The following is a 13285-nucleotide window of genomic DNA, read 5'->3' as shown; positions in this document are numbered from 1 at the left end:
AGAGAGAGATAAAGAGAAAGGAGAAACAAAAACAAAAAATCCTCTGTAAGCATCCCATGGGAATCTATTTTCTTAACTCTTAATGATTCCATGACAACATCTGTTAACTTTTTCAATTCATTAGAATCTACCACTCATAATGAAAGTCAAAATCCATTAAACCACTAATTTCTCATTTGTGAGTTTTGAATTCTCTTTCCAAGTGGACAAGATCCCTACTTGAGCTTTTATCTTTTGTAGGTCTTCTTCCTCTCTTCCCCACATCATTCTTGAGCACTATTCTAGCCCAAACCAAGTGTCCTGTGTATGTCTTCTTCCAATCAGGTAGCTGTCACACTCCTCCTATCTACCATTCAACTTTGCCTTGCTATAATAGTATGCTATTTAACAGGCAATCTTGGTTATTTGGTCTCCTCTTGCATATTTAGTTTTTGCATCTTTTTTTCTGACAATGTAATGGTAAATTGAACAGAAGTGGAACTCTTTTCACTGGGCACAACATGTAGAAGGCAATGGCAGCCATAGCTTGCACCATGCATAGCCTGGAGTAGACAAACCTAAATGAACTTTCTTCCTTCTCACTTCTCATGGACTCATTTAGGTGAATGCCAAAGATGACGAAGGTGTCCTCGTTGGATCCTGGGACAATATCTATGCCTATGGTGTCCCCCCATCGGCCTGGACTGGAAGCGTTGACATTCTATTGGAATACCAGAGCTCTGAGAATCCAGTCCGATATGGCCAATGCTGGGTTTTTGCTGGTGTCTTTAACACATGTAAGTATCCAATTGAGTAATTTCTTTTTAATGTAAAGGAAACTTCACTTTAAGACATTTTATCGATAACCTAACAAAGAGACATCGCAGCCCCTGTTGGCACTATGGAATTTATGGGAGAGCATTCTGGGATGTAGTCAATGCATAATTAAATTGTAGTGGGCCAAATATGCTCATAGTTTCTCTTTGACTGCAGAATCTTTATAGAAAGAATGATAGACTATTTCCTGTGTAATCCATCACTTAACACCCGAAGAAATAGAGAGTTACAGTAAGAATGTTGAGAAAAAAGCCATTTTCTTTTCAGCCACCACATTTTTACAAAACTAAAACAGTTAAAACTAAAATAATAAATAAGGAAAGATATATAGTGCTTATTTGTCATTGAGAAGTTGTATAAATATGCGTGTTTATTTATTATTGAGAATTTTATAAATATATCTACTTAATTTTTATCCCAGTTATGGAAGGTATTATAGCAGGTGGTCTCATATTCATTTTCACACATCTCAATGCCCCTGAGCAAATTAGAGACCAGAACATAATGAACAATCTTTCCCTCTCCAGTTTCCCTACTGGTTTTTAATCCACCCAACATCCAATCTGTAGAGGAAAGTATATGAGAACAGAATTATTCTCTTTAGTGTCATGCATCATTTTTCAAAGTGGCATTTGCCTCTCTAGACCCAGACACTATTACAATTAATTCAGTGAATATTTTTAAAAATACATTTATTTCAGTGTGTCTTCATCATTGGTAATGATTTTCATCCACAAGCCATTTCTACAGCCTTGGAGAAACATTAAGCTCAAGTTGGGGTGTCCCTTCTGCCTGCTCATTAATAAAGAATGTTTTACCCAGTTAACATTTTTTAAATCAAAAACAAAGGGAGGAGCTAGAGGCTGGAGGGAGGTCATTTTAAAAAATGATTACAAAACCTGCTTGTTTTAGCTCAAAGTCTCAACAGTCTAACACTTGGTGATCGAAGTTAAAAAAATAGTCGTGAGTTTTGTTTTGTTTTCCCATAGTATCAAACAGGATAAGATTATTTTCTTAGCCATTTAAATATAACCCAGAGAAGAAGGAATATGTATTTCTTCGGAGCAACAAAAATCAAAAGTATAGTCCCCTAGAAGCATTGGCCTCTGAAGTTCCAGATAAAAGCCTGAACTTCATGGTAGATTAAAGGTTGGAGGTCATCCCCTCCCTCGAGGCTCCCAAGTCAAGACAAGGTAAAGGATGCCCAACAGAGGCAACCACTCTTGTGAAATGATTTTAGGAAGACAGAAAGGACCCAAGCCCTCCGCATGCCTACAATTTCACTATGCCAGTGTAATTCCTTCAGGCTCACAACCAGATAAAATAGTGAACACCTTACATCCATTCATGTCTTTGGCATAAAAAGCAGGCTTTGTGTGGTAAATTAAGAAAAGGCAGAAACACACTGTGGGGAAGTCACAATGAGAGTAAACCTGAAGATGGAAACTGGGGGAAGGAGAAACTGGTGCCCTAAAGTCAAGCCTCACTTTCTTGAAATTATTGAGTAAGGCAGACTCTTGACCAAGTCGTGTCTGGGATAATGTGAATTAGTGTTCAGCCAGAAACAGAGTGAGAGTTGCAATCATTTTATTGGTAAGACCCTGGGTGAATAGGGCTGAAAATCAAGAGAGGAAGATGGGAACAGGGGGCCTGTGTCAGCTGCCAATGTTGTTTGGGGCATTAAGATCCCCTTTAAGGAGGGGAACCCTTGAATCTCTACCAGACTCCCAGTTTGGACTTCCAAGATTGTTCTGTTGAAGGAGGTGCGTAGTCTTTGGTTAAAAATGCTAAACTATTCTGAAGGAGAAAATTAAAAGGCAAGCCAAGTCATTAATCTTAAAATTGTCAGCTGAATTATTTTCAATGAGCCCTGATGTCTGGCATCCTGGGAGCCAGGGAGGGCATTTGGATTAAGTTTAATCAATAGGTACATATGGCAAGAAAAGTATCCGGGTAATTTATTATCTAACAATTAAAATGAATCTGTGGTGTCACCCTCCAATGCGTGTCACAAAAGTAAATTCTGGCCAAGAGAGCAAATTCCACCAAGGACCTGCTCTGTAAATTCCTAACTTCCTATTAGTGGGTTTTTGAAATTGTATTTTCAGGAACATTGTCCCATTCATGGGACTAAAATAATACTATGTTGATGATCATAGCTTAGAAACGAAACAATTAGAACCCTGTTGGGATTCTACTCTACTTGGCTTCATTTGACACCAGCTGCAATTCTAAAGGATCCAACAGCAAAATTCCTCTCTACCGCCCCCATGGGGTTGGATGACCACCCTTCTCCAGCATGCAGCATTTGAGGATAACATGTCCAAAGGGCTTTTCATGTTGGTCAGGAAGGAAGTCCCCTACAAGAACGCTTTTTCTCACTATATGTTTATTAAATTCTGGTGATGTGTTTAGCTGTCGTCTGTCCTTTCCTGTAGTTTTACGATGCCTTGGAATACCAGCAAGAATTGTTACCAATTATTTCTCAGCCCATGATAATGATGCCAATTTGCAAATGGACATCTTCCTGGAAGAAGATGGGAACGTGAATTCCAAACTCACCAAGGATTCAGTGTGGTGAGTTTGATTGACAGTGGCATTGGTTGATGTCACATTATAGTAATGTTACACATTTACCACAAGATAGACTCAGTCTGATGTTTCTTTCTGTTCTGTTTTGAGGACCATTCAATAGCATAGGCAGAAAAGTCTGGTTGTCAAAGAATGTCTTAGCAAGTGAATTAAAAATGTTACTGAAGAGATAATTTGGGTTCCTAGTGATAAAAATCAATCATTCCTTATAACAGCAACCACCAAAAAAAAAGGTCATAGTTTTAGCTACTGCATATGCCTATACTAGTTCCTCTCTACCTTGATATATTAATCTTACAATTAATAGCAGAAGTATTGGAGCCAAGCATTCTCCAGGTCAGTGCCCTAGAAGTAATAGAGCTAACATTTATTAAGCACTTACTATGCATCAGTCTTTGTGCATGCATGATCTTATCCAATTCTTCTTAGTTTTATCAAGTGGATGTTATGAATATCCCCATTTACAAATGAGGAAACTGAGGCCCCAAAAGGCTTGCTCACAGTCATACATCTGGTGAGCTGGGAATAAACCCAAGTGCTTCTGACCATTAGCCAAAACCTTTTAAATAACTTCAGCAGTATAGGATTTCCTTTTGAATGTAAAGATGAGATTCTCCTTGATTATATTGTCACCTTTCATTGAGATATAGAAATGGACGTAAAGCTGAAATTGTTCCCCAAAACCAGCGGTGGGGTTCTCTCACTGCCCTGAACCGCTTTACCACAAACTGGCTAGAGGGAGCTTAAGATCCCAGGGAAATTCCATTTTTCCTTGAGACCCCCTAAGTCCAAATCAATACACTAAGAAGAAAGGAAAAAAATCCTAAGAGTTTAAATATAAATAATTTTTATCAAGGTCTGTGTGGGAGGAAATTGGAGCATTAGTGCCTCTGCGGTCAGACATTGAGCTAGGTAGAACTTCTATGCCAAAAATGAGTCTCGTGCACAAATAATAAAGCTAAAACACTATCTGTTGTAAAAGCATCCAAATGGGGATGGTAGGAAGTTATAAGTTCATTTTAAGCAAAACTAAAAGTTAGAAGTGCCTGAACTTCCTCGTGTTATAGGAATGGATCACAGTTGTAGGAGCAGTATTAACTCACCAGCAGAGGCACACATTCATTGGAGAATGTTGAAATGAAATTGCTGAATGAGTAGCAAAGTGCTACCATGAATTAAAAATAGTACGGTACATTGGAAGGGAATGAGCTAAGCCATAGTAAGCTGGAGGGCACATGTAAGACAAAACCTTGTCTCTGTAAATTGAACAGAAATATAAAGAACGCTTTAAGCCTACAGAATTATAATATCTCAGCCCTACATGTATATGGAATGACAAAACAGACCAAAATAGTCACCCAAAAACTCGTTGCAATTGTTAAAAATGACAAAAAGATAGTTATTTGGCATTCTCCATATCTCTTCCTTACACACACACACACACACACACACACACACACACACACACAGCCTTTGTAGTTAAGTGCAGTTCAAAGTTACCCTTCCCAGCTCCTTGACAGATACCTCCCATCATCAAATAAGTCCCTGTGGGACATTCCAACAAATAACCCCACAGGCCCTAAACAGAATTAATACAAAATTTTGAAGCTAGATCTTGCTCTTGGTACCCTGTCCTCTTCGATCAGGTCCCTGCTCCAAATTACTTCCCCCTTCCCTGACACCGTTTGTTCCTTTGTTGCCTTACTCAAATATCCCATCACCCTGGGACTGTACTTCCTGGCCTGGGACTCCCTACCCACCTTCCACTGCAGACCACTGCCCGAGACTCCTCTTCCCTTCCTTTGCCTGTCTTGTAGTAGGTTTTCAACGCATGATGCCTGATCAGATGCTCTGACTTACTGCAAGGCTGAGGCCAGCACAGCTCAGGACGTTCCCAGACCACGACACGCAGGGATTAAAGGGCTCAGTGGGATCTGAGGCCAAGGCTTGGCTCTGTAACTGCCCAAGCTGTGTGACCTTGGGCAAGGCACAACCTCTCTGTGCCTCTTTTCTCCTCTAAAGCGAAGAGAACAATATTCCCTGCTTCACTCAGCACAGAGCCGAGCATAACAGGTGCCTAATGAACGTTAGCTGCTATTATTGCCTTCATTATTAGTCACACAGCTGGAATTTCTTGGAGGCAATATGTTTCCATCAACCCAAGTACATCAAAGTGGTCAGAAAAAGAGGGATGCCCAGTGTCCTAAGATGACTTCACTATTTCTGTTACATTGGGGTACTTTTAAAGAAGAAGCGAACACTTGGCCTCACCAGTGCAAATACCCATGCACCTTAGAAGTTATAGGTGGTCCAGGAAAATAAGAGTACGGCTAAGACCCTCCTGGGTTGAGGAGGCTGGCGACGGCTGTCCCCAGACATGTCAGCCAGGGCATGATCACCACAGTCACACCCCTCTGTCAAGCTCTGGCTTGGGCAGCTACTTGTTGTGTGGCTTTGAGAAAATGATTTCACTTCTCTGAGCTTCATTTTCTTTATCAGTAGAATGAAAGTAATCTTAATAGTTACCATTTCCTGATGGGGTGGCAATAGTGATTAAATCAGGTCATCCAGGTAGAGTGCTTACCATAGAGGTGGGCCTGATGCTGATTCAGTTAGTAAGAAGCAGGGGCTGCCTGAGCAAATTAGTCTGGTGAGGAAGGGTGAGGGTGAGGGTGAGCGTGGAGGCTAAACAGGGGCTGAGGTGGGGGTAGGAATGATTTGCTAGGCATCAGCTGACCTCTGTGAGGTCAGGCTGGCAACACATGGCCTGATGGATTTCCTAGCAAGGATCTCAGAAGCCATTGGCCTCATACTTACCTCCCTCCACAGGCTCTGGTCAGACACACCCACCTCAACCTGTCTTCCCCGCTCGCGGCTGGTATGTGGCTGGGGCCCCTCTCCTCTCCAAGTAAAGGAGACCTGAGAATTATCTCTCATCCTCCACCATCTATTTCTTCTTCAACACTCAGGTCCCAATGGTCCACACTTTGTGGTGAATCAATTTGTCCAGTTAGGTCTCGGTGACTCAGGATGTCCTCTTCTCCATGACTCAGCCGAAGCTCAGCCTGCCAGATCCAGAAATCAGCCAGTAGGGAGGCTCAGAGGAAGAGCACAAGAGGGTGTATTCTGCTCGCCACACTCCAGAGCCAGGAGTGACAGGTTTGGCTCTGTCTCTTGCTGTGACCCTTCTCGCCTTATTACTGCAGACCATCAAGGACAGGCTGCTTCCTGGTTTGCCACCTTAGGTCCCCTGCATGAAGGAGGTTTCCCTCCAAGAGGGAGCCTCACCTCAGGGGGGCTACAGTTTTGCAAAGAGTGGCCCCACTGTTGACACCAACAGAAGCCGTGGTCTGGGCTCCTTAGCTGTTCAGGAGAAGGCTGGGGACTCAGGAACCTCAGAAGGGCACAGCGGGCAGAGTAATTAGATCCCAGGGTAGCAAATGAAACCCCAAGTGGGCAAATGCAAGGTAGCAGATCTCAGAAGGAGCAATTTTGGCCGCCTGTCCCCAGCGTGCTGATGAGTTCTGAATTATATGTAACCTCTGGGGGGAAGGCAACTATGAATCACTGTGGACAGTTTAATGAAGACGCTTGCTCAATGTTTAGCTGCAGTGCAAACATCAAATAGGAATATGAGGGCTCAGTTAGGAGGGAGTCAGGGCTACTCAGAGGGGCAGGGGGACAGCAACGATTTGGCCTCACCTTGGAAGAGCTCCACTTGATCACCTCATTATACAAAGGTCACAGTCAAAATGGAAACAATTTTAAAAGACAGAGATGGTGGCACTTACTAGGATCAAGAAAGATTTTTCAATGTAAGGCTTCGCTCCTTCTAAATGAAGAAGCCTCGCTGTGTTCTTTTGCTGGAGTGAGTGTGGTCTGACAGGATGATTCTGGGTGAGGGTTGGTGTCCTCCTCTCAGCTTTTCCCCACCAGAATGCACCCACCCACGGGGGGAGCAGTGTCTGATCTATTTTAGTTTTGTTGTTTTGTCAGCCTGTAACAGTGTACAGGGCATAGAGCAAGCACTGAAGAAACAGAATTGGTTGGAAAAAAATTTTAATGCATAAAAACTCCATGCTGCAATGGGTGGTCTTAACCTATAAACAAAGCTTTTTCAAAGTATATTTTAGAGCAGAAATTAACCAGTTTTCACACCTGGGACACTGCCCTAATCAGTGTGTAATCCTAATTCTTATGCCCTCAGTACTCATATGGTGTTTTACACATTGTAGGTGCATTTTTGAAATTGAGACTGTTCTATACATTATTTTAGATGCTCTGTATGACTCATCTAGTTGGACTTTTATATTATAAAATTATCTTTAATTTTAATCACTGTCTGCAAAGCAGAAATGATCTAAACACGAATTCCAAATAAAATAGTATAGAAGAAAAAAATCAGAATATAGACCAAACTGCTTAAAGGTGCTTAAGGGTTTGTAAAAATATCCCGTAATGCATCGTGGTTGCCAATTCTGGACAGTTATCGAAGATGTTTATTTTCAAACATTTTCTTGTTAACTGTATTTCTGGTCAAATTGGTTTTAGGAAAATCACTTGGAGTTAGACCATGAGCCTTGTCTTTAGAACACTGAGAATATACACTGAAGGCACATAATAGTGTTGGAAAAAAACATTATTTGCCACCTTCAAAGAATAAAACTTCAAAGAATAAAAGTAGCTCATGTTCACAAAATACTTTTTTCTTTTTTGCAATGCCCTGATTTAAGTGCTGACATTTATCAATTTACTTCTACCTCTTAACAGCATGTTAAGGTAATTGCTGTTATTGACACAGTAACTTAACCAAGGCCCCTGCCAATAAGTGGCAGAACCTGAATTACAAACCTAAGGGGGCTGACCCCAGAGCCCACTCTTTTTAAAATAACGTCCTTATTGACCAGGCATGGTGGTTCACATCTATAACCCAAGCACTTTGGGAGGCTGACGCGGGAGGATCACTTGAGATCAGGAGTTCGAGATCAGCCTGACCAGCATGGTGATGATACCCTGTCTCTACTAAAATTACAAAAAAATTAGCTGGGCGTGGTGGTGCATGCCTGTAATCCCAGCTACTTGGGAGGCTGAGGCAGGAGAATTGCTTGAACCTGGGAGACAGAGGTTGCAGTGAGCCAAGATCATGCCATTGTATTCCTCTAGCCTGGGTGACAGAGTGAGACTAGGTCTCAAAATAAATAAATAAATAAATAAATAAAAATAATTAACATCCTTATTAAAATATACTTCACAGCCTGGCAGAGTGGCTCACGCCTGTAATCCCAGCAATTTAGGAGGCTGAGGCAGGTGGATCACAAGGTCAGGAGATCGAGATCATCCTGGCTAACACAGCAAAATCCCGTCTCTACTAAAAACACACAAAAAATTAGCCAGGCATGGTGGTGGGCACCTGCGATCCCAGCTACTCGGGAGGCTGAGGCAGGAGAATGGCGTGAACCTGGCAGAGCTTGCAGTGAGCCAAGATCACGCCACTGCACTCCAGCCTGGGCAACAGAGCGAGACTGCATCTCAAAATAAATAAATTAATTAATTAATTTAATTAATAAATAAATTGTGTGTGTATATATATGTGTATATATATATTTCACATACTACAAAATTCACTCCTTTAAAGTACACAATTCCATAATTTTTAGTATGTTTTTATTTATGTATTATTATTATTATTATTATTTTGAGACAGGGTGTCTGTCACCCAAGCTGCAATGGCAAGATCATGACTCACTGCAGCCTTGACCTCCCAGGCTCAAGCAATCTTCCCATCTCAGCTTCCCTAGCAGCTGGGACTACAGGCACACCCACCACACCTGGCTAATTAAAAAAATTTTTTTTGTAGAGACAAGATCTCACTATGTTGCATAGGCTGGTCTTGAACTCCTGACCTCAAGAGATTCTCCTGCCTCAGCCTCCCAAAGTGCTGAGATTACGGGCATGAGCCATGGCACTGGGCCATTTTTAGTATATTTATGGTCTTGTATAACCATCATTGTCATCAGATTCCAGAACATTTTCTGTCCCCTTTGCCATACCTATTAGCAGTCACTCCCCATTTCTCCAACTCTGGCAACCTCAAATCTACTTTCTCTCTCTATGGATTTGCCTGTTCTGATCATTTCCTATAAATGGAATCAGGTAATATGTGACCTTTTGTGTCTGACTTCCTTCACTTAGCCTAACGTGTTCAAGGTTCGTCCATGTTGTAGCACGTATCAGTACCTCATTCCCTTTCATTGATGAATACTATTTCATTGTATTATTATATATATAAAATACATATATTCATTATATATATAATTTTATATATATAATTCATTATATAAAATAAACCAGATTTTATTTATCCATTCATCCATTGTACATTTGGATTGTTTCCATTTTTGGCTTTCATGAATAATGTTGTCATGAACATTCAGGTAAAAGTTTTTATGTGAACATATGTTTTTTAGTTCTCATGGGCATATATTTAGAGTGGAATTTCTGGGTTGTATGGTAACTCTATGTTTAATTTCTTTTGGTGAAGTGCCAAACTGTTTTCCAAAGCAGCTACTCCATTCTGTATTCCCACTAGCAATACACAAAAGTTCCAACTTCATATTCTTGCAAATGACTTTTCTGTTTTTTCTTACTATTATTATAGCCATCCTAATGGGTGTGGAATTTTTTAACCCTCTTGAATAATTATGGAGATAATTGTACAGAATTTATTATAGAAACTTTTTTATACATTAGAGTTATACAAACAAATACTCTCAAAATTCAACATTTTCTTCATGTTCAGTCAGGATATTAATTCCTGGCTTGCTATGCCAGAGTGGTAAAATGGGGTAGGGTTTCATTTTCAAATGAACCCAGCAGAGGGAACCCAGATGTGCTCAGAAAGGACTTTGTGGGTGGAAGCTCATTCAGTACTCCTGTAGTGTGTATGTGAGTGAGGACATCTGGACCGGTGTCCAGCCAGGATGCCGTGGTAGAACTGCATTTAGGGTTGGTGTCCTTTCTGATGGGTTGCAACATCCATTTGGTTCATGCCTGTGTCTGAGCACTTATTAATGGTTCTGACTACTACTCCTACTACACATACACCTCATAGTTTCATGGTGAGAGTTACAGCACCTCTCAAAGTGCACCCCGCCATCTGCGACCCCCTCCATCCAGGTCTCTTGTGCTGTATTTAAACTGTGACTTCTCAATGAGACTTGTAAAACCCCTTGCCTTCACAGGACAAGCAAGAACAAACACATTCATTTATTCTTTTTTCTTGGTGGCCAATTGATTCCTACAACAACATCCTTTACTGAGCTGGGATGCCTACTATGGCGCTCTCCATTTATCTCCCATATAGCATTGCTATGCAAATGAGGCCATTCATGACTGGCTACGCAGGGTTTCTTCAGGTGGCTCCCAGCCAGAGGGAACTGAAGCAGCTGAGCCTCAGAGAGGACAGGGGCACTGGCCTGGTCTCCACCTGACTGGACTGCTGGCCTTTGACGTGACGCCAGTGAACATCCAAATGCCCCTTGCTGGTTTCAGCACTCCAACAGCCTCAAACAATGAACAGCTGCGTTCTAAAATAGTGTCATGCTCCCAGCTCCATCAAAGATTCCTGCAGCATGCCTCCTTTCCTCTGAATAACTCCTTTCTGTCATCTTCCTTCATTATATTTCCTAACTGACAAGTTTTTTTCTCAGTCCAGGCTTTCATTTCCACTTTGAAATGTCTTGTTAGACAAGCCTCAGAGTCCACTAAATTGTTCCCACTTCTTTCCAACAACTCCCACCCCATCCTATCCCCACTGCCCCTGATATGGCCAGAGCTTAATAACCCCAGGATGTCCTGTCATTATTGTCAACAATATTGTTGTCTGTATTCAGAGTGTATTAGCAGAACCAGAGAGGCAGGGCTACACCCATCTGCTACAAATACACAAATGACATGCAAGACAGTGCCTTTCTTTCACCCCCTGCCAGTTTTGCTATAAAAGAATTCAAACCCTTGGTTTACAGTTGAAGCTGGTCCAAGACATCTCCTCCGGGACTTTCTCTTGATCGTATTTGTGCTCTCCCCTGAGCCCTAAAAAAGCTGCACAAACAAAATTACAAGCCCATATCTCTTTCTTCCCTTTTAAGAACTCCTTTTCTCTGAAACCTTTCTGGACAGATTGTGAATGAGATGACCCTGTGGACTGTTTAAGCAGTTAGCCAAGTTAAGGGCAGTAAAGGACTCGTTGTTTAAATTAACCACTTTATTTTTCTTCAAACACAGCACCCTGAAGCCCACGTTGGCCTCAGCTATGTTCTCTGTCCAGCTCTTCACCACCCCATGGGCTCCTATGCCTCTGGATATGACGTTAGCCAGAACCAAGACAGATTTTCAGATAACTGCAGTCAGTGTTGGCTGGGACTGTTGTCCCATCTTAATGCTCAGAGTCCTCTTCCAAACTCATTCAGGTTCGTGAAAGAATTCAGTTCCTTGCAGCTGTAGAACTCATAGATTCTTCTATCTTCTTTGAAGCCAGCAGGATAATGTCTCTACTGCATTGAATCCCTGACTAGCTCTGTCTCTGGTCTCTAGACTCAGATTTAACGGGCTCATCTGAGGAGGCCAGACCCACCTGATCATCTCCCTTTCAATGAACTCAAAGTCAACAGATTAGTAAACTTAATTACTTCTACAAAATCCTCCTTGACACATAAAGTAACATAGTCGCAGGAGTACTGGATTTCACCTACACTGAGGGGAGAAAATTATACAAAAGGAAGAGTAGTGGGAGTCATTTAAAATTCTGCTCTGCGTGTGATTTTGAAACACTAATACGCCATGGACATCTTTCCTGCCTAGCCAATATAGATCTGCATTTTTATGGCTGAAGAGCATTCTATTCTGTGTTTCAAAATACTCGATCACATATTGGACAATTAGGCTGCTTCCAATTTCCCTTTCTTACATCGTGATGAACATTCTTATGTAACACACTTGTCTTTGCATTTGTGTGATTATTTCCTGTGCACAAATTCAAAGTACATGGATCTACTGAATCACAAGATAAACTATGACGTCCCATGTAGGGTCCCCCAGCAGGGGATGGTGCTGCTGTTCTAGTGAAGTACCGCCTTTGGTGAAGATTCTCTGAGTCCTTTGCACAAATACTGCTGAATTATTAGCATCCTTGAAAGGAGCTCTAAAAATTACTAGCTGTCACTGCACGGAACACACAGGAAGAGACATAAAGCAGAGATGCGTTCTTCACTTGTCATCTGCATCGTTATCCTCCCAAAAGGTTGTTCTCATCTTGATTAAACAAGTCTCAATGAAATGAGGCCTCTATTTTAATTTCTATGGAAAGAGGCAACAAGGAGATTTAGAATTTTTACTTTAAAGGGACACGATACATTTTGACTGTATAGTGAGAACTCAAGTTTCAAATGAAGGCTCTGAGAACTAGAAAACCATGAATGTTAAAGAGAAACAAACAAGCAAAGGTTTACTAAGACCTTCCTTGCTAGATGTCCTCATGATTTATTTAGCCAACACTTAGTGAGCACCTCCTAATGACTGGGCTCTGCTCTAGTGCTGGAGATGTGGAGAAGAATGAGACCAGCAGCGCCCCCAAAGTGGATTTATGCACTCTACAAATGCATAATGAAATTGCAAGATGAAAACAGAAAAACTATTATGGATCTAGATAAAGAAGCTTTAGGATAAAAAGTAGCTTTTCAGGAATCAGTTGATATTTTCTAACCTGGAGAATCAGTAGATGAAATTAGGAAAAGTCTGTATGGAAGGAATAAGTATTCGAGATCAAATATACAACATGGTGGCTATAGTTCATTATACTATACTGTATATTTCAAAATTG

At 41.3% G+C, this 13285-nt stretch overlaps 1 protein-coding gene across 2 annotated transcripts in view; it reads left to right on the top strand.

The window, feature by feature from the left end:
• The window catches only part of F13A1 (coagulation factor XIII, A1 polypeptide), a 167260-nt gene that overhangs the window by 101840 nt on the left and 52135 nt on the right, over positions 1-13285 (top strand). For both annotated transcript variants that reach the window (XM_011984597.1, XM_011984598.1), the window contains 2 exons: positions 602-776; positions 3255-3393. In XM_011984597.1, the coding sequence (XP_011839987.1) occupies positions 602-776; positions 3255-3393 (314 nt within the window). The remainder of the gene's footprint in view (positions 1-601; positions 777-3254; positions 3394-13285) is intronic.

Source organism: Mandrillus leucophaeus, unplaced genomic scaffold, assembly GCF_000951045.1.
Source record: "Mandrillus leucophaeus isolate KB7577 unplaced genomic scaffold, Mleu.le_1.0 Scaffold27, whole genome shotgun sequence".
Lineage (NCBI taxonomy): Eukaryota > Metazoa > Chordata > Mammalia > Primates > Cercopithecidae > Mandrillus > Mandrillus leucophaeus.
This window is presented reverse-complemented; position numbering and strand designations above follow the sequence as displayed.